A 20,924-nucleotide genomic window follows, 5' to 3' on the forward strand; every position below is an offset into this window, starting at 1 on the left:
TATTTCATGTATCAAACAATCGGCACTCTCTGCCCATGGAGGAGACTTTTTTTTAACGCGTCTTGTCTTTCAGTTCATGCAAAGGGGCTTGGATTCAGAAACCAAAAAGCAGCTTGAAGAGGAGGAAAAGAAAATAATCAGCAAAGAACATTGGTTCCTGGATCTGCCAGAGCTAAAGGAAAAGGAGTAAGTTTGTCCCCCCCCCCCCCACCTTCCATGAATGAGGAGCAAAACCAGAAATGCCTTCTAAAACACTATAGCATCTTGGGACATAGGAAGCTGCAGTATATTGAGTCAGACTGTTGGTCCCTCTAGCTCAGTATCATCTACACAGACTGTCTGCTGCTGCCCAGGGTTTCAGATGTGAGTCTTCCCCATCTCGAATCCTAACATCGGCAGGTGAGGCCTTGGTGGTGCCACTGCTGGAGGATGCCAAGTTGGCATTAACCCACGACCTTCCTTTTCAGTAGCAGTGCCCCATTTGTGTCTCCCTTGCTCATTATTGATGTTTGAGAGGCATTTAAAAACATCCCTGTTTACCCAGGCATTTGATGGCTGAAAGGCACAGTTCCTTGAAACCCTGGAATCTAGCTGAGAGAGTGTTTTTAATTGCTTTTAGAATGTTTTGTAGCTGTTTTTAGAATGCCTTAAAACATACCATTATTTATGTGTTTGCCACCCAGGAGTTCTTATGTTGACAAGGCAGTGTATAAACCAAATGAGTGAGTGCCTGGGAATTCCAGAGATTGAACTCAAGACCTTCTGGATGCAAAGCAAAGGCTCTGCCACTGAGCTATGGCTTTTCCTTTGTCAGTCTTTATCTCCTGGCAGTCCTCCTATGACAATGCTAACGTAACCTTGCTTGTTTGACTCTCTCTAAGACTTCTACTGTATTATTATTTATTTACAGGAGCTTTATTATAGAAGAAAGAAGCTTTGTGCCGTGTGAAGACCTCCTGTATGGCAGAATGTCATTTAAAGGTTTCAACCCTGAAGTGGAGGTATTGTCAAGGGCACTCCTTTATCCTTTCCGCGTCTGCTGTAACATCATGGTTGAAAGAGTGAGCAAGGAAGCATTAATGTTTCTTTTTTTCCAAAGCACAGAAAGCTTAACTTGCAGATTCCACCTCTGCCACGATTAGCTACAGGTCCTCTCATCTGTAACCCCACCCCTACCATAAATACAGGGGGTGATTATACTTACAGGGCTTGTTTATTTAGTTATTTAAAGGACTGGGATTTTTGCTTTGCTCTCCGGCCCAAAAAGCTATTAGAGTGGTTTACAGTTAAATAGATAGAAAGGAAAGAAGGAGAAGAAAACTGTCCCCAGGCTTACAAAGACACAAAAGGAAAAAGGCATGGGGCGGGAAGAGGAAAAGAAAGCAAGGAAGCTCAGGCACATTTCTTAAAGTTGCTGAATTCTCTCATCAACATAATGGGATGAAAACTGCTTAAAGTGAGGTGGGGCCAAAGGAAGCGGATCTCTTGGTAGAGTCAATGAAGTGGATCGTTCTTCCTATCTCTCCCTTGGCTGCAGCCTGATGGATTGGCTGCTGCTAAGTGGTAACTGAGGATGAGCCAAAGGCAACTAGTCCATACCATTCACCAATACAAATATATATAACGCTTTGTATACTCTGATGCACTGCAAAGGTACCTGTCATTCTGGGTCAGATGTGATAACAAATTGTAGCAGAAGAGACCACCACTACAGCCCTCTCTCCCCAGCTGCCTCTCATCTCTGAAGGTGGGATTACCTGGAGAAAGACTTCTGATCAGAGGACGCTACTGCTCAGGCAGTCTCTCTGATACACTAAGATGCATTCCAAAGAGATAGCCATTTTAGTCTGCTTCGTCAAACACACACGAGAAATAGTTCTGTGGCACCTAGAAGGATCTAGCAGATTTATTGTGGCATAGACTTTCATGGACTGAAGTCTACTAGTTGGTTCTGGTCCATGAAATTAAAATAAATCTGTCTAGGGTGCTGAGAGACTCGCTTGTTTGGTTGAGATTGTATTAACTCAGGTCCACATTATACAGCTGGATAGAAGGTAGGCCACTTTGCTGGATTTAAGCCGGGCTGAGTGTGCTCAGTGTCGTCTGGTTGGAAGACTTCCTAGAAAACCCTGGGAATGAAGCAGTTCCACAATGCAGTGCCCCCTCCACCCACCATGTGCCCCCTAAATCTGTTCTGGGGGTTCTTTTCAAGCTCCAGAGCATTTCAGTGAGAGGAGGTGCATAGGGAGATGAGAGCAAGGGCAAGTTCTGTTGCTGAAGCAGAGATCCTTGCCCCAGCAGAACTACTTCGTTGGAGACCACCCACCATGGCTCTGTGATGGAAGGAAGGTGGGCTATAGTTGTAATAAAATAAAGGCAAAGGAAGGGTTACAATCTTATATGCACAAATCTACATCCTGCCTGTGCCCATCTTTTTTAAAAAAGAAAAAGGAGGGGGAATGACCGTTGCTTGTATTGCCAAATCTGTCCCCTTGACATTCTTCAAGGAGTGCAATGCTTGAAACTGATAACCCAGTTTTTCGTTTTCAGAAGTTAATGATCCAGATGAACTCAAAGTACAAGACAGAAGAAATCGAAGAGGAAGATAATGCAATGGAGGCTGATGTATCGGATGAAGAAATGGCCAGAAGGTAACCATTACCATTTATGACACAGATGACATTACCAAGAAGATATGTTGCTGCTTTTTCTCCTTACAAAGTGGAAACCTCCCAAACAACCACATGCTTGACATACAAAGCACTTCTTGTGTGTGGTGCTGTTGTTTCTTAAACAGAGTATTTTATAGTGGAAGTGAGATGATTTGATGAGTTGTTGGTTTTGGTTTGCTTGTTTTAAAAATAACCTGCTTTCTCCAGGCACTCTAGCTGGAAGTCAGCTACATCAATAGTAACTTATTGCAAGTTATAGCAATCCATTTCAGGGGGCGGGGGCTTGGCTCCAAGGGAATAATATATAACCATTCATAGAAAAATGTTTGTTGAAATCCATTTGTATGTTTGCTTTTAAAACTTGCAGAGGAATACCAATAAATCAACACCCCAGCTTCTATAGTAAACACCAATTTATTTATTTTTTAAAGTGGTACACCTGCAGTAGAAGATGCTTCAGGTGAGGGTTGGTTGGAAGCTCATTCCATTCCGGCTGTGCAGTGAGTCGGGTAACATTGATAATAGCTGATTGAAGGCTTTGTTACACCCAAATCAAACTACTGGGCCGTCTGACTCACTGCTGCCTTTTATTATTATGTATTAAATTTATTAGTCACTTTTTTCTTTGGCAGATCAAAGTGACTTACAATATTTTATGCAAAAAAAGAATACATACATTAAAACCACCAAAAAAAACCCCACTCCAAAGCCTACATTAAAATAGCCCACCCATGCAATAATTGGGCCATCAGTAGTTAAAATTCAAAGGCTATATAAATGAATGTTTTTTGCCTGGTGCCTAAAGATATGTAATGATGGTGCCGGACAAGCCTTTTCATGGAGAGCATTCCATAAGTGGGGAGCCACCACTGATATGGCCTGTTCTCATGTTGCCACCCTCCAGACCTCCTGTGGAGGACCTCAGATGGCGATCGTCATCTACAATATCCTGTCCCAACCAGGTACTTTGGACTCCAGCTTTCATCCCCTTGACCATTGGCTGTACTGGCTGATGGGAGTTGGAGCCTAACAACATCCGCAAGGTGCCACTTTTGCTGCTACTGCTTTCAAAGACCTTAAGGCAAGGAGAGGGGACTGGTGGCCCTGCGGGTGTTGTTGAACTCCAGCTCCCATCAGCCCCCCAGCGAAGCATGGACAATGAGGAGGGATGAGAGGGAGATGGAAGAGCCACAGTCTTGTTCTCAAATGGTAAAGTATTTTCCTTAACTTATTGTGTGTTTTTTCTAGGTACGAAACTTTAGTGGGAACTATTGGGAAGAAATTCTTAAAGAAGAGGAACCGGCACATGGTGGAAGACATAGAAGAGGATGAAAACAGCAACACAAGGCCTACCAAAGCAAAGAAAATGTTTTTGAAACCTCAAGATTAAATCACTTGGATGCTTTCTGTGCCCTTTAGACTGGGGAAATCTTATTTTGGACCATGGTAATACGAGTTATTTTTATAAATCCCTGGATCTCTTTGTGTCTCTGGGACTGATGCATTTTTTTATTTTTATTTTTTGGAGTTGGCAGCTACATAAATGAACATTTTACATGCTCTTGATCTCTGCACAGTTTTTAGCATAGGCATTTAAGAGCACAAGCACTGACAGCACTGTATGAAGAGACAGGTTGTCACACGTGGCTGAGGACAGCTTTAGATTATGAATCTTAACTGCATGCAGTGTGTGTCAAAGCCAGGTGAGTTGCAACCCTGTTATAAGACAGTGATTATATATATATATATTCTTTATACATATTACTAGGGTAACAGAGAGTTGCTGAGAAAGTATATTTCTTTTTTTAAAAAAATAATTTACGTAATTGATTTATGTCCTTGAAAAATATTTTTATTGGTGTATTTTTAATTTTCTAGGGCAGTTTTAAGGTGCTCGCCCCAATACTTTTGCCTGTTTAAAACTGTGACCCGTAAAAGAGAGATGGGAGGGAAGGCAGAGTCACTTGTTCTTGTAGCTTCGCATCTCAATAAATTTATTTGGGCTAATGTTTGATTTTGTTTAATTACCTTTATCAACATTTTCACCAGAAAAAATAATAGCAAAAAAACAAATAGAAGTATGTCTTCTATTGACTGTTAAGGAGTTTTGGGCAATTACTAAATTTAATTTGTACATGAAGACTACGGATTGAATTCCTTCCAGTGGCCTTGTGCTCATGGAAAAGGGTTGGATCCAACGCAGGATGTAATTGGACAGTTAATTGAAACAAGGCCCCAGACTCAATTATACAAAAAGTAAGTAGCTCAATGCCTGGAGTATTTTGTGCTTATGATACACGGATGAAAACCTTGGTCTCAAAAATACCTTATTAGCTATTCAAGGCGGATCACATGTGTAAAGATAAAGGCTCTTTTCTAACTTGAGAAGGGGATCTTATTACTGTCAGAAAAATCTGATGTGTTAGCTTCTTTAACTTTCCAGAGCTAATTAAATGCTGCTGGGTCAATTACTCAAAATCTGGCCACAAAGCATCACCGATCAGGAGTAAAAGTTAATGATTCTACAGCGTTTCCCTTCCCTTTCCCAATTTTTGAAAAAAATGTGTTTTCAGCTAGGAAATGATTTATTGACTATCATTTGAGGAGAAGAACTCTGAACATGCCCCACTTTGCCGTTCTTACTCATTAATGAATAAATTTGCTCTGTAAAACGAACCAGACCACAAGACACACCTAGTTTTTGGAGGAGAAAAACAAGAAAAAAAATATTCTCAATCTCAGAAGCCAGAACAACAAGAGGGATCGCTGTGCAGTGAAAGCAGCAATCCCTCTTGCTGTTCTGGCTTCTGGGATAGCTGCGCAGCCTGCATTCACTCCACACACACACATTTCCCCTTACTTTTTAGGAGGGAAAAAGTGAGTCTTATAGAGCAAAAAATACGGTATTTCCCTTATGACTCAAGTCCTGTTTAGGGGGGAAAGTAGAGAGGGTTTTTGTTTCCCTGTTAGTCACCAACGATCCAAGCTACAACTGTGTCCAAGTAGCCTCTTAAAATCCTCCACCCTCTTTGTGAGCATAAACTGAGGGGACCATTTCACTGATTTTTTCCCAGGGGGATGATAAAAGTGTGTGTGTGTGTGTGTGTGTGTGATGCTTAGCAGTGGTGGAGTCACAACTTCTTCTTTTTCTTGCATTTTTATTTTTGCTGACACTTCAAAGGACAGCAGCAGCAATTGCGTTGACATCCTGGCCGCCAAAAGTAACTAAGTGAAACCCATAGGGTGCCTTCTGAAATATATTAATTTTTCTGGTTATAATGCTAGTGATGTTGTGCTACGAAACTGTGGCTTTTTGACGGATATACCAGCATGTTGCCCTAAATTTCATTCACATCAGTCTGTATGGTATGACACAACAATGAGCGTCATGGGACGACATCACTACTCCCCCACACTTTCCGCACATGCTTCTGTTCCCCATGATCCTGCCCCCTACCCTTAAAAAAAATAAAATAGGAAAGTGCCACATTCTGGAATACTACCCCCAAATTGTGTCACTTTACTCCTGTAATATTCCGGGTTAAGGGGGCTGCAAACAGATGTTTTTCTGGAATTGAATCACAGGGAAATGAGACCTAAACTTGCATTATTTTCAGTGCTTTAAAAAAAAATGTTTAGGGGAACTCATTTTCCTACTCATACTGAAATAATGCCCCTCAATGAGGTCAAACTTAGATTCACAAAATATTTAGGGGTATGCATACCCCTACGGTCCCCCAGGGAAAAAAAGCACTGACTGTATTCCATTAGTTTTCTGGAATCGTTTCTGCCAGCTCAAATATAATGCGAAAACGGGGAAATGGAAGAAACTGCTGCGTGAATGCAGCCCAGGAGGCATAATGCAGTGTCTCAGAGAGATGCATTTTTGAAGGACTTTATGTGTTATGGTCTGAATTTGGCGATAAAGTTCATCACGGTTTTGTACCCATTCAGTCGAACCTTTCACCATTCCTTTGGCTGATGTTTCGAGAGCCCTTCTTCTACAGAGCTTCCCTGCCACCTCCCCCCCCCCTCCGTTTTGTACTGAAGCTTTTCAAATTGTAGAAATGCCCGATTCTGCTGATCCAATATAAAGCCAAAACAAAAGCTGAAAATATTGATATGCTTAAAAGGGCAGTCTAACACATCCCATCTCCTAAAATAGGCCCAGAGTATCTAAAACAGATCCAGTATGGTGTCATGGTTAGTGTATTGAACTAGAGAGCAGGGTTTGAATCCCCACTCAGCCATGAAGCTCACTGGGTGACCTTGGGCCAGTCACCATGTCTCAGCCCAACCTACCTCATAGGGTTGTTGTAAGGATCAAATGGGGAGGAGGAGAACCTTGTGTACCACCTTGAACTCCTTTGAAGATAAAGGTGATATATAAATGTAAGAAATAAATAAATCAAACAAACAGAAAAGAAATGTGTTTGCCTGGTGCCTAAAAGTTGCCCGTGATGGTACCAGGCGTGCCTCCTTGGGGAGAGCATTTCATAAGTGAGGAGCCACCACTGAAAAGGTCTGTTCTCATGTTTCCACCTTCAAAGAGGACACAGGAAGAATGAACTCATGATGATGAATGCAAAATCCAGGGTGGGTCATGGTTGAACAGAAGGCAGAAATCTTTGCTGATCTGATGCAAATCACCTAGAAACACAGTCATAGATCCCAATAGCCTTCTGCCCATCACTAGCTTATAATAATCTCTAGACTGGCTTTCTCCCTACCTCACCTCTCTCTATCCCCTTTCCTTTTAAGAGGCATAACCATATTGTCCCACTGCAGCATAGTACACCTGGGTCATAAATCCATCTGTTTAAATGAACATAATCCTAGATTGGGGCTGAAGTGCAGGAGCAACCATTTCATCTTTCTATCGCACCGATGAAAAACCTGCGTACTGCCCTCTAACTCTTCTACAGTTCAGATTGAAGAAAGCCTGTATTTTCTCAGCGAAAGGCTATGGCTTAGTGGCAAAGCATATTTGTATGCAGAAGGTCTCAGGTGCAGTCCCTGGCATCTCCAGCCAGGGCTGAGACTAGGAGAGAGCCACTCCGAAGCCCTAGGGAGCCACTTCTCGTCTGTGTAGACAGTGCACAGCTACATGGACCAACACTCTGTCTGATGAGGCGGCTTCCAACTTTTCTATGTTCCCTCCCAAGGTACCCACAGAACAAATGACTCCAGGAGATTTGAGCAAATGGCCAAATTAAGCTATAGGAGCACAAGGCTGGAATCATACACGATTGCTAGATATTTAAGGGCTGTGTCGACGCTAATTATTGTTACCGATTATCCCTTTCCAAATTCTGTTACTGTCCTCCTCGTCTCGCTAAGTAAAATTTTACTGGGACTTCCACCCACTTGTATTTAGTTAAATAGTGGAAATGAATAAACAGTGGAAGCAGGCCTGATCCTCCAGGCATTTCGCAGTTCTCCTCAACCCCGTGGAGTTGTAAAATCAGAATTAAACATTTGAAGCACATTTCTCTCTTTGTCTTCTATGGAATTTTATTTTTGTCGCAGAAGCTGGTTTGTTTTTTTAAGTCCAACATTCCAAATGGGTGGGTGGATTCCCCCAAAACATGGACAGCTTCATAAGGATCAGAAAGCCATTTCTCCAATAAGAACTTGCTGTGCAGTAAGCCACACACAAAATAGTCTACAGAGATATGAAGCTGAAGGGTTTTTTGATTGGCTTGGAGGAATTTTAAGCAATGTACTGTAATAGCAGATCCGTAAAGCGGGTGGGGGAACTACACAGACCAAGACTTCATTAGCGCTGGTGACTTAAGTATAACTCTCACAAGTGTTACCAGTGTATATATGAACAGAAATAAATGGAGACTGGAGCAAAAGCCTCTGTCAATATTAGTTCGTGTAATTAAAATTATATCAATATCCATATTTTTCAGATTAAGGCTTCACATAGGATTTTCACCGCCTGCTCACTATATTAAACATTGTGTTCGTCAAAAGTATGTGCCCTCACAAATCCGAGATGAGTATATGAAGTATTTTAATTAAAGCTTCCCTTTCACAATACCTGTGCAGAGCTCCGTAAAAGATGATCAGCATTAGACTCTAGGGATAAGAAGAGAGGGTGAGTTCAGTCTGTTGCTAACATTTTAGGTCATGTAGCTTTTAATGTGAACTAGCTTGTTGGCAGCTAAGATATTTGAATTCTAAAATTCCCATTTCCTTAGAGTTAATAAGCCCAAATGAGCCATTTTTTCATGGGTGCAGTGTATCCTTTGTAGGGCTGCCCCATTTTATGTTAATAAAGGATGGCAGTTTGCTTAAAAACATTCCTTTAGACGAGCTTCCTGTATTGAAATGACTGGAGTATCCCTCGTTCACACATTAGTTTTGGGTACATATCGGAGCAAGTCCTGCTTTGAATTCAGATCCATGTAACTTAATAAAACGTGAAATGCAGATTCCTCCATTTTGGAGTGCTTAAATCGTTTCAAAATTCATTATCCAAGACATGTTAAGTACTTTGCAGTCACTGGTTTGCATCTACAGGGTTGTCAGTGCTGGTGAAAAAAACCCCACAATATACAATTATCCTCTTCTGCCTAACATGGGGTGCTTACAGCTTATGGACAGGTTTTAATCATAACTGCAATTTACAGAACGATGGATTTAAGAAGATGGTAAAGCTTGTTGCAATTGCATAGCATTGTGCCATGTTTTGTTTTCTACACTAGATGGTATACGTCGCTTTGATGTTAATAGGAACAAGCTTGTTCTCCAGAGTTATACCAAATTTCTCTCTCAGTGTTTTCTCCACCTCGTCATCACTCAGCGTTGTGTGCTTCACCAGATCTGTGCCTTCCGTGTGGTTAAATTTTGTCTCCACAAGTGTCCATCCAATCAAAGCCCTAAACCCATCATTTGTCTGGAGGCTGCAGATCGATTTCTTGGTAAACACGGAATCTGGGGACGTTTGGAGATAGGAGCACTGGAACCGAAAGTCTTCTACTGTCCTTGGCTCAAGGCTGAACAGGTAGATACTCCTGCGCTCCCTTTTTTCCAAGAGATCTGAGTTGGCAAAATTTTGACTGGGAATGTATTGCTTCCTTCTTATTTTCTCATAGTACCAAATACCGTTGTCTTCTGTGAAACGAAAGATCCCAGGCATTTGTGGCTGGTCTTTGCCGGACACCAGCTCCAACGGTTGCCACATTTGGTAGGAGACACCAAAGCCTGCATCAACGATGTAGGCCCTCTCGTCAATGACCACCTTGATGATGAGATGTGTCATCTGAGTGGCATAGGTGTTTTGCTGCGGGTTGTAAACATAAGCTCCCAGTATGGTGGTGTTATATCCCAGCTTTTTCAGAACCCAAGACAAAAGCTGGTTATTCTCCATGCACCAACCCCCTCGTTTTTCCTTCACAATCTTGTTGTAAACATGATCTAAGTCTAGAGTAATCGTCTCCCCGCAGTGGATGCTAAGGTTTTCAAAGGGCACAGCTCGTATGTGGTGCTGGAAGATCGCCGCTAAGGTTCCAAAATCCAGTTTTTCGAGAGAGCCTTTGTAGCTAATCCTTGTGAAATATTCTTCAATGTTCATGTTTCCTGGAAGGCAAATGTTAAAGCAGCTAATTAAAAATTATGACAGCCTGAAAGGCTTCTTTCCCTGTCCTGCCAGCTTGCACAGTGGTTTCTCTGAATATATTTAAGGAGAGTAGCATCAAAGAAATTGCATAGCTGAAGCAGAGAAGTGCGGGAACAAATACCTGTTTAGATCTACTAAGTGCCTAACAAAGACTCTCCTTTGATAGTGCTCTGTTCTTGCAACCTGGTATGCATGTGTTGAGTATGGTGAACTGGTTTGTTTGCGGAGGTTGTGTTTTCTGCATCAGTAACAAGGGCTGTAGCTCTCTAGCAGAGCAGGTGCTTTGCATACAGAAGGTTCCAGGTTTCTTAACATCTCCAGGTAGGGCCACGAAAGATTACTGCCAGTCAGTATAGGCAATATTATGTTATATGGACAAATGGTATAAAACTTCGTATAAAACTACTTCCTCTGCCTGAGCCCCCGTAGAGCCACCACCACCTAAAGTGGACAAATACATTAATGGTCTGACTCAGTCTAAGCAGTTTTACACAATCAGCAGAAATTTATATATGATTTAAGATATTCATATACAGTCGTGCCTTGGAAGTTGAATGGAATCCATTCTGGAAGTCCCTATGACTTCCAAAATGTTCGAAAACCAGAGCACGACTTCTGATGGCTGCAAGAAGTTCCTGCAGCCAGTTGGAAGCTGCAGAAGCCCCGTTGGATGTTCGGCTTCTAAAAATAGTTCGCAAACAGTCCCTTCTGGGTTTGTGACGTTCGGGAGCCAAAACGTTTGGGAACTAAGCTGTTCGACTTCCAAGGTACGACTGTACTGCCATTGGAACATTTCAAAATGGTGTACAGTTGCATAAAATGCAATTCAAAAATAAACAAATACAACACAAAAATATACAAACTGTTTTTAAATCAAGCTCAATCAGTGTACTTAGAATTGCTTAAAATTCTACAGCGACTAACATCAACAGCCAGTGAAGGCAAGTAAGTGTTCAGCATCCAATGAAATGATTTCAAAGTTGGTGCATTTCTTATTTCTGGAGGAGGCCATTCCAGCACCATGACAGAAAAGATCAGGTTCTTGGTTGTGGCCAGATGTAGATCTGCAGGCTATAGCAGAACCAGGAGGGCCTATCCAAAATCCAAGGGTCTACACCAGTTAAAGTTGCTCTTAAGAGTTTTTTTTTAAACAACAAAACAAAAAATATCTTACCTGTTAAGATATTTATCTGTTTTTGTTTTGCGATTTCCCTGTGCTTTTCGGATTGCAGTCTGCTGTACTGCGTGTATAAAGAGCTGAGCTGAATTTTTCAACTTCAGATCTGCAAAGATCTTAATTCTTCCCCCCTCTCTCTCGTCTTATTGGGGGTTGGTCATTAAAAAGCTTGGAGGGGAGAAAGTCCACCTGAAATGTCTGCACATATTCCAGTTCCACTGATCCATGAACTGATTGAACTTTGGTTCTTAACTTTTTTAAAGAGGTGTCCTAACCTGACAAAACAGCTTGCTTGATATGAGAAACAGCTGGACACGTAATATGGGGCATTGCACCACTGAAATCAGTAGCTTGTATCCAGCATTGTGATATAGTGATGGTGAAAAACTTGGATGTCTCGAAAAGAGGATGAGACAAATTCATGGAGGGTAAGGCTATCAATAGCTACTAGCTGGTATGGCTATGCTGTGACTCCATGCTCAGAGACAGTAACACTTCTGAATTAGTTACTGACGCTGCAGGAGGGTAGAGCTGCTATTGTGCCTTTGTTCTGCTTGTAGGCTTCTTATGGGCATCTGGCTGGCCACTGAGAACAATGATGCTAGATTAGATTTGGCCATGTACCACAGGGATCTTTATGCTTCTTAAGTTCTAGTGAGAGTATCCTTATTGAAATTAATGGACCTAAATTAGTCATGTCCATTAATTTCAATGGGTTGTTGCTGACTAAATCCTTCTCAGAGTAGACCTATTAAAATTAATGTCTCTAAGGCAGTCACTGGGTCTACTCCAAGTAGAATTAACGTTGGTTGCAACCCATATAGCTGAGTGGTTCCAGTTGAGCCATGGTAGGTCCCATCTCCCTTTTTGACTTTTTGACTCTCAAAGCCCACCCACCAGAATAAAAAGTTTTAGAAATGTGATATAAACAAGATACCCTTGCCTATTTTTTCACCCTAAGATGGAGACTGCCCTGATTAACAGCTGAGTTTTATATTGTTAAATGTGGTGATTCAACATCTTTATCAACGACTTGGATGATGGACTCAAGGGCATCCTGATCAAATTTGCAGATGACACCAAACTGGGAGGGGTGGCTAACACCCCAGAGGACAGGATCACACTTCAAAACGACCTTGACAGATTAGAGAACTGGGCCAAAACAAACAAGATGAATTTTAACAGGGAGAAATGTAAAGTATTGCACTTGGGCAAAAAAAATGAGAGGCACAAATACAAGATGGGTGACACCTGGCTTGAGAGCAGTACATGTGAAAAGGATCTAGGAGTCTTGGTTGACCACAAACTTGACATGAGCCAACAGTGTGACGCGGCAGCTAAAAAAGCCAATGCAATTCTGGGCTGCATCAATAGGAGTATAGCATCTAGATCAAGGGAAGTTATAGTGCCACTGTATTCTGCTCTGGTCAGACCTCACCTGGAGTACTGTGTCCAGTTCTGGGCACCACAGTTCAAGAAGGACACTGACAAACTGGAACGTGTCCAGAGGAGGGCAACCAAAATGGTCAAAGGCCTGGAAACGATGCCTTAAGAGGAACGGCTAAGGGAGCTGGGCATGTTTAGCCTGGAGAAGAGGAGGTTAAGGGGGGATATGATAGCCATGTTCAAATATATAAAAGGATGTCACATAGAGGAGGGAGAAAGGTTGTTTTCTGCTGCTCCAGAGAAGCGGACACGGAGCAATGGATGCAAACTACAAGAAAGAAGATTCCACCTAAACATTAGGAAGAACTTCCTGACAGTAAGAGCTGTTCGACAGTGGAATTTGCTGCCAAGGAGTGTGGTGGAGTCTCCTTCTTTGGAGGTCTTTAAGCAGAGGCTTGACAACCATATGTCAGGAGTGCTCTGATGGTGTTTCCTGCTTGGCAGGGGGTTGGACTCGATGGCCCTTGTGGGTCTCTTCCAACTCTATGATTCTATGATTCTATTCTATGATTCTATGAATCAGTAATTGAATGTTCCTGCTTCCTAACATCTGTATTCCTAACATCAAATGTCTGCTATTTCTCCCCCCACCCCCATTTTAGGATTTAGGATTTTTTTCTCATGGGGCAACACAGCAACCTTTACATTTTGTTGATGTTATCTTCTTTACTTTCCACATGAGTTGGTAATAAAATTTACTGTAGATTTCACACTCCATCATAGCAATGAATGGCAAAATATTAATCAAGAGAAACTTTATTACATTCATCATCATCGTCGTCGTCATCATGTCTAGTTGAGATTCCTGCATTGGAGGGGGTTGCACTAGAAGACCCTCAGGGTCCCTTCCAACTCTACAATTCTATGATTCTGTGATCCAAGCATCATCCTCCCAATTTGCTTTGAATGTTTGTAGCTCTGGTAGCTCTTCAAATCAAAACATGGATATCAAGCTGGTGTTAATGGGGACAAGCTTCTTATCTAATCTTATGTTGAATCGCTCCTGCAGAATTTTCTCCACTTCCTCGTCAGTAAGGGTGGTGCTTTTCACCAGATCCACGTGGCCCTTGTAATTATATGTGGTTTCCGTCAACGTCCACCCAATCAAAACCTGAAAGCCGCTGGTGGTCTGCAGGCTACAGATAGACTTCTTCACAAACAGGGAATCTGGAGCAGTTTGAAGATGCAGGTTCATAGGCCGGAACTCTTCTATCGTCCGTGGCTGAAGGGTAAATGAGAAAACTTTCTTGCAGGTTGTGTTTTCTGGGGTAACAGAGGAGGGGAATACGTTGTCGGTACATATTGTGCACTGCTTGCGCTTCATTTTGTCAAAATACCACACTCCATTGTCTTCAGTGAAGCGGAAGATGCCCGGTGTCTGAGGCTGATCTTTCCCAGACACCAGTTCCATTGGCTGCCACATTTGGTAGGCTATCCCAAAGCCGCCATCCACAATGTAGGCCTTGCCGTCAATCACCACTTTCAGCAGGAGGTGATTCATGTCTTTCTCATAGGTGTCTTGAGGAGGGCTGTAAACGTAGCCTCCTAAAAGGCTGGTATCATAGCCCATTGTCTGAAAGACCCAGAATAAGAGGTGGTTGTTCTCCATGCACCAGCCACCACGATTCCGCTTCACAATTTTGTCGTAGATTGATTCTAAGTCTATCTGAATGGTTTCGCCGCAGTGCATGCTGAGGTTTTCAAATGGCACCGATCGGATGTGACGTTGAAAGACTGCTGTTAATGTTTCTAAGTCCAGGCATTCCTGGGGGCCTTTGTAGGAAATTCTTGCAAAATACTCCTCGATATTCATGTTGATGAGTTTTTCCTCCTACTGTCCTGGAGATGGTGGGGAGAGACATACAGAGAGAGAGAGAGAGAGAGAGAGAGGTAGAGGTGAATAATTAGATTATTCTACCTCCTTGCATGATCTCTGTTCTATTTTACAGTTGTTGGGAATGATGATACTTTCAAGTGTACAAAGTGTCTGTATGTTTTATATAGCTCTACTTCTAACTCTATAAGGCAGGGTTGGGGAACCTGCGGCCCTCCAGATATTGTTGGACTGCAGATCCCATCCCCTCTGGTCATTGGCCATGCTGGCTGGCACAGGTGGGAGTAGAGTCCCAACAACATATAAAGTGTGTTCAAGTGTTTGCCCAAACACATGAAAGCTGCATCAGGCACAGAATGACACACATAAGTCCTGTTCCCAACATCCCCATGCACATCACCCCACATACTGAGTCTCTGGTCTTCCCTGTGTTGGATCAGAAACAAAGGTAGCTGCCATATACTGCCATATACCATTGGTCCATCTAGCTCCATATATTGTCCACACTGACTGGCAGTGTCTCTCCAGTCTTATACATTTCATCTCTACCTGGCACCAGATGCTCTGCCACTGAGCTATGGCCTTTCCACATTCCACTTGAACACAAGCAGAACTCTCTGCAATTGAGGACTCTGATAAAGCAAGAACTTTAATTGCATGGAGGAGTTTGCATAATTGTGTTCAAGCAAATGTGAGTGGAAGTCCCCTGCAGATCTTCCTCAGTGAACACAGGGATGTTTGGGGGTTGGAGGGGAGGTACAATGTGAACCGCTTATCCCCATTCACACTTTGAGTTTTTTCCTTTAGACTAGTAGTGGGAAACAGGATTCAGCCAGTGGGCTAGATCCTTAACCTCCTCCACGTCCTGTGGACCAGCTTTGAAAAATAGGACCTCCCACCTGTTAACCACATGAAGACACAATGACTTCAGGGGACCCATTTTCCTTTGTTGCCCATGGTTTGAAATCCGTAGTGCCTGTGGATCCTGCTTTTATGCCCAGTCGTGTGCCTATCTGCACCTCATCTCATGTCACATGATGTCCAGTGCATGACAGGCAGGTCTAAGTTGACCCTTGGGCTCAGCTCAAGGTCTCCCACCATTCCTCTAGAGGACCACAGATTCCTCATCCCTCTTGTAAGGTCAGTATTATTATTCCCCATATTATGGAAGGGAGGACTAAAGGGGGGCTTGCCTTCATATTGCCAAATGGGAGAGATAATGTTTAAAGCAGGGACTCCTTTGCTTCATATGCAGCTCAGTCTCCTAACCACTTTGCTAAACCCGTTATTAAGAGAACAAGGGTTGATTCACAAAGCAATTGTGGTCCCCAGCTACCTGTAATCAGGTGAACACGACTGTTCAGGCTTATTTACAAACAGCCCCCTGCCAATTGTCAAGCTGTAGTGTTAAATATCAGAAAGCTTTAAGGGCAACTTTCCCCGTTCCTTTGAGTCTACTTCCGGAATGCAGACATAAATAAAAAGCACTGGTTCATAACTAATTTAACTCGCGTAGAACTTTGGCACAACAGTATTGTTGTTTCTTTTCTCCATCCACTGCAAGGTTCTTGGGTCACACACACACACTCTCTGCCAATCGACCTCCCCTGAAAGAAGCATATTGAGCTGTGATTACTTGTATGGAAAGAGTAGTGTTGAAATGTCAATCTGTTTTGCTTTCTGTTATTTAAGCTTAGGATTTTTAATTTTTTTAAAAATCCAAGGTTATTTACAAACTGAAAGCAGCCTATTCCTTGGTAATCATCACCAGGAAAGAGTGAATCTCTCGATTTCCAGTTTCTCATTGTCCCAATCTTAAATTCAGCTCCATATTCCTGCATGTCTCTGGGTTGTTCTTGTTTTAAAGTGCCCATGAAAATTTGTCAGCGTTTCAGTGGGTACCTTTCCCAATATACACTTTTCTGTATGCCATTTTCCTAACAGACATATTTTTACAAACCAACCCTCCTAATTTAATTCATTTTTATCAGTCATTTCTGATCTAGTATATGTGTATTTGAACACATTAAAGGTAAAGGTAAAGGGACCCCTGACCATTAGGTCCAGTTGTGGCCGACTCTGGGGTTGTGGCGCTCATCTCGCTTTATTGGCCGAGGGAGCCAGTGTACAGCTTCCGGGTCATGTGGCCAGCATGACTAAGCTGCTTCTGGTGAACCAGAGCAGCACACGGAAATGCCGTTTACCTTCCCACCAGAGCGGTACCTATTTATCTACTTGCACTTTGTGCTTTCGAACTGCTAGGTTGGCAAGAACTGGGACTGAACAACGGGAGCTCACCCCATCGCGGGGATTCGAAGTGCCAACCTTCTGACTGGCAAGTCCTAGGCTCTGTTGTTTAACCCACAGCGCCACCCGCATCCCATTGTGTCCAAAGAAAGCAGCAGATGGAGGGGTCAGTCCTCAGTTTTCTCCCAAATCGTTCTGATTTTGTAGATTGTTCCTGTTATTATCATGTGTGTTTTTGTACTGATTGATTATTATCATAGTTTTCTTCATTTTAAGTGCTTTGAGCATGAAAATGGAAAGGCAGGATATGAAATAAAGAAGAAAGTATTTGGTTAGCGAACTGCATTGCAAAATTCAGAGCGCGTTTTGGGTTGTGTATTGTTTCAGAGAGGGTGAATTTGGTAGGTTTGCTTTCAGCTGAGAACTCAGTCAAATTTCTTACCACCGTGACACTCCCTTTTCTGCAATCCCATTGAGGTTTCTGATCTTCTGCCTTAGTAACTCTTGAGTCTGTAGAGCTGCCATTACTAATAAGTCATGGAAAACAGCTTGGTCCCTGTCTGTGGTGCCATCGGGGCAGGACTTGGAAAAGAAGTCCAGGGTTCAGCAGAATGAGCAGGAGGAGCTCACCCCTCAATCCCCACATTGCTAAGGTTGCATTCAGACGTGGGTATTATTGTGTTAGTTTCCCTGATTATAATGCTAGTTAAACTCTGATCATTTTGTTAAACTGTGGAACTCACTCCCACAGGAAGCAGAGATGGCCAACAAACCTGATGGCTTTAAAAGATGATTAGACAAATCATGGAGGGAAACGCCGTCAATGGCTAGTAGCCATGATGGGTATGCTCTGCCTTCACAGTTGGAGGCAGAAATCCTTCTGAATGTCAGTTGCTGGAAACCACAGGAGAGGAGGGTGCTCTTGTGCTTGGATCCTGCTTGCGAGCTTCCTGGCCACTGGGAGAACAGGATGGTGGACTAGATGGGCCAATGGCCTGATCCAGCAGGCTCTTCTTGCGTACTTAACACTAGCAATTCTATCCTATATACTAAGGTTCCCTTTGATAGCTGTTGTGTTATGGAACTTTAGCTTTCTGATTGAACTGTTGCACTAGCATTTTCAATAACAGGAATGACTGTATCCTGGGATACTAGGCCACATTTCATCATGTGAAATTACAGCACAAAACACCTGCAATTTTCCAGCTCTTGCAAGTATCCCCCCCCCCCCCCGAAGTGAATAACATGGAAATGAGCACTCAACTTGCACTAGATTCCAGTACTTTTCCAGAAGTGGCTTTTATGTCATGTGGAGTATCACATAAAACGTGGAAATTATCCAATAAGGGAATGTCAGAAAAAAATTGAATAATTTGCCTGAACCCATTTTGAAGTAAGTGATGGAATACACATTGCCATCTAAAAGGCCCCCGAAACCAGGAAAGTTTCTCTAAATAGACTATACTGAGCAGATGTTTGGAAGCTGTGGCTGGATGGTTACGTGGGATTCGGTTGAAGTTAAATCCTTTGAAGACAAAGGTCCTCTGGCTGGGTTGGGGTGACATGGGGTTGGGGGGGCCAACTCCCATCTCTTGGGGGGGGCGCAGTTAGCACCAGCGCCTTCCGTCAGAAGTCTGGGCGTAACCTTCGACACCTCCCTCTCTATGGAGGCGCAGGTTGCAGCTACAGCAAAGGCAGCATTTTTCCACCTTCACCGTGCTAAGCAGTTGGTCCCTTACCTTTCCCACCCTGATCTTGCCACTGTGATCCATGCAACGGTCACCTCCAGATTCTATTATTGTAATTTGCTCTATGCGGGGCTGCCCGTGAAGCTGACCCAGAAACTCCAGTAGGTGCAGAATGCTGCAGTGAGGCTCCTTATGGGGTCCTCGCCACAGAATCACATTCATCCAGTGCTATACCAGCTGCACTGACTCCCGGTGGAGTACAGGATCAGGTTTAAGGTGCTGGCTTTGACCTTTAAAGCCCTATACAGCCTAGGACCCTCGTACCTACGGGACCGCCTCTCCTGGTATGCCCCGCAGAGGAGCTTACGGTCAGCAAACAATGACACTTTGTAGGTCCCAGGCCTCAAGGAGGTTAGGCTGGCCTTGACTAGGGCCAGAGCCTTTTTGGCCCTGGCCCCAACCTGGTGAAACGCTTTGTCACAAGAGACCAGGGCCCTGCAGGACTTGATATCTTTCTGCAGAGCCTGCAAGATGGAGCTGTTCCGCCAGGCCTTTGGTCAGGGCCCAGTCTGACCCCCCCCCCTTTTTACAAGACCCTGCATGTAAGTGGCCTCTCTAACTCTTCTGACCGGCTCATATGAGACCAACACAAATAGCTGGGCCTGGTGAGCACTTAATGTTCCCAACCCCTATAGTTATCATTCGTGTGTTGCCATCTGATTTTATTCTGAGTTTAAATCTGATTTTAAGCTGTATTTTAATTGATTGTCTGTTTTTATGTTCTAATGTATTATATACTTTGATGTTAGCCACCCTGAGCCCGGTCTTGGCCAGGGAGGGTGGGATACAAATAAAATATATTATTATTGTTATTGTTATTATTGTTATTGTTATTGTTATTATTATACACTCTTCTTTTAAAAGAGTCTGAATAAATCCAGTTCCTAGCAGCTTGATTATAACTCACTTGGCATGCACAATTGTTGACTCATATTGTTCCCATCCTGTTGGTGTCTTAACAAAACAGCTAAGTCATCCCTTCAAACCCCTTTTTGGTTTAGACTTACCATATTTAAGAGACACGATTCTAAATCAACCTTGAACCATTTCATCTCGTCCTTATGCAACAAGCAGCCGTTTTTCCTGTGTCTGTGCAAGTGTATATGTGTGTGTTTAGAAAGAGTTTTTAAGAATGGTTTTTAACTGCTGATCCTGTCTCTTGTAATTGCTTTTATGGAATTGCAATTTTTAAAAAATGGTGTCAGCTGCCCTGTGTGATGCATTTACATGAAAAATGCTCTCTAATAAAAAAAAAATGCACATACATACACACACACGCACACACACACACACAGAGAGAGAGACCCCTCACTAGCAAAACTGTATTCACTAAGAGATTCCAGGGTTTGCTAAAGTGCCTTACCTTCTAGAGTGCCTTTCAGGAGGATCAAATTTCTCGCGTCTCCTTGAATGATTTGCTAAAAAGTGGGAGGCGCACGCAAACCCCTCTGGCTCCTGTTTCACCAAAGCCAAAAGTTTCAGAAGTCAAATCTGTCGTAGAAATCCATACCAGCGTCCCTTTATTTCTCTCTTCTGAGTCGAAGAGGGCAAAAGCCGAGGAGAGAGTGGAGCTTTGCAGTTTCTAACTGCGTAAGCTGTTTTCTTATCTTCCCCTTTTCCACTGCCAAGAAAACATGTCCTACCCTGGATTTCCGGTTGGTAAAACCAGATGGAGTTGTTTTGATACACAGGAGTGGGTTAGTCTGACTGCTGCAGTCATTTTTGTTTTGTACACCACCACCCAAACTGTTATGGGGGGCATGTTCACTGAATGACATTGGACCAGGTCACAGAATCATTGAGTAGGGAGGGACTTCCAATGTCATGTAATCTAGAGTTGCCATATTTCAAAAAGTGAAAATCCATACACAAAAGTTGTTGGGCATAAACGACACTGCCAACATAAGTTGCCATACATCTGGATTTTCATACATTTTGCCAATTTCCACCCAGACACTGCTTGCGACTACAGTATTCCGGGTATGTCCAGCAAATTTCGGACATATGGCAATTCTAATCTAGCCTAACCTCCTGGCAATGCAGGAAACTCATTACTACAGCACACCTGACAGCTGACCATTCAAGCTCTGTGTAAAAATCTCTTATCAGCGGGGAGGTCCCTACCTCTGAGCTTTGCCTACCTAACAGGATTGGGGTGATAATAAAATCA

General features: G+C 43.0%; 2 protein-coding genes across 2 annotated transcripts; one reads left to right on the forward strand and one right to left on the reverse strand.

Annotated features, from left to right (window-relative positions):
• Positions 1-27: 27 nt before the first annotated feature.
• Positions 28-4,679, forward strand: MPHOSPH6 (M-phase phosphoprotein 6). The gene is made up of 4 exons (XM_083453216.1): positions 28-186; positions 911-1,001; positions 2,551-2,651; positions 3,921-4,679. The coding sequence occupies exons 1-4, from the start codon at positions 77-79 to the stop codon at positions 4,060-4,062; spliced, it is 444 nt and encodes a 147-aa protein (XP_083309342.1). The 5' UTR covers positions 28-76; the 3' UTR covers positions 4,063-4,679.
• An 846-nt stretch (positions 4,680-5,525) lies between these two features.
• LOC310683522 (uncharacterized protein) lies at positions 5,526-20,455 on the reverse strand. Its single transcript, XM_083453455.1, has 3 exons — positions 20,118-20,455; positions 13,863-14,764; positions 5,526-10,293 (listed from the first exon to the last, which is right to left on the reverse strand). Exons 2-3 carry the CDS (start codon positions 14,736-14,738, stop codon positions 9,385-9,387), a joined length of 1,785 nt encoding a protein of 594 aa, XP_083309581.1. The 5' UTR covers positions 14,739-14,764; positions 20,118-20,455; the 3' UTR covers positions 5,526-9,384.
• Positions 20,456-20,924: the final 469 nt, after the last annotated feature.

The sequence above is a fragment of the Podarcis tiliguerta genome (assembly GCF_965153285.1).
Source record: "Podarcis tiliguerta genome assembly, chromosome: 8".
In the NCBI taxonomy this organism is placed as follows: Eukaryota; Metazoa; Chordata; class Lepidosauria; order Squamata; family Lacertidae; genus Podarcis; species Podarcis tiliguerta.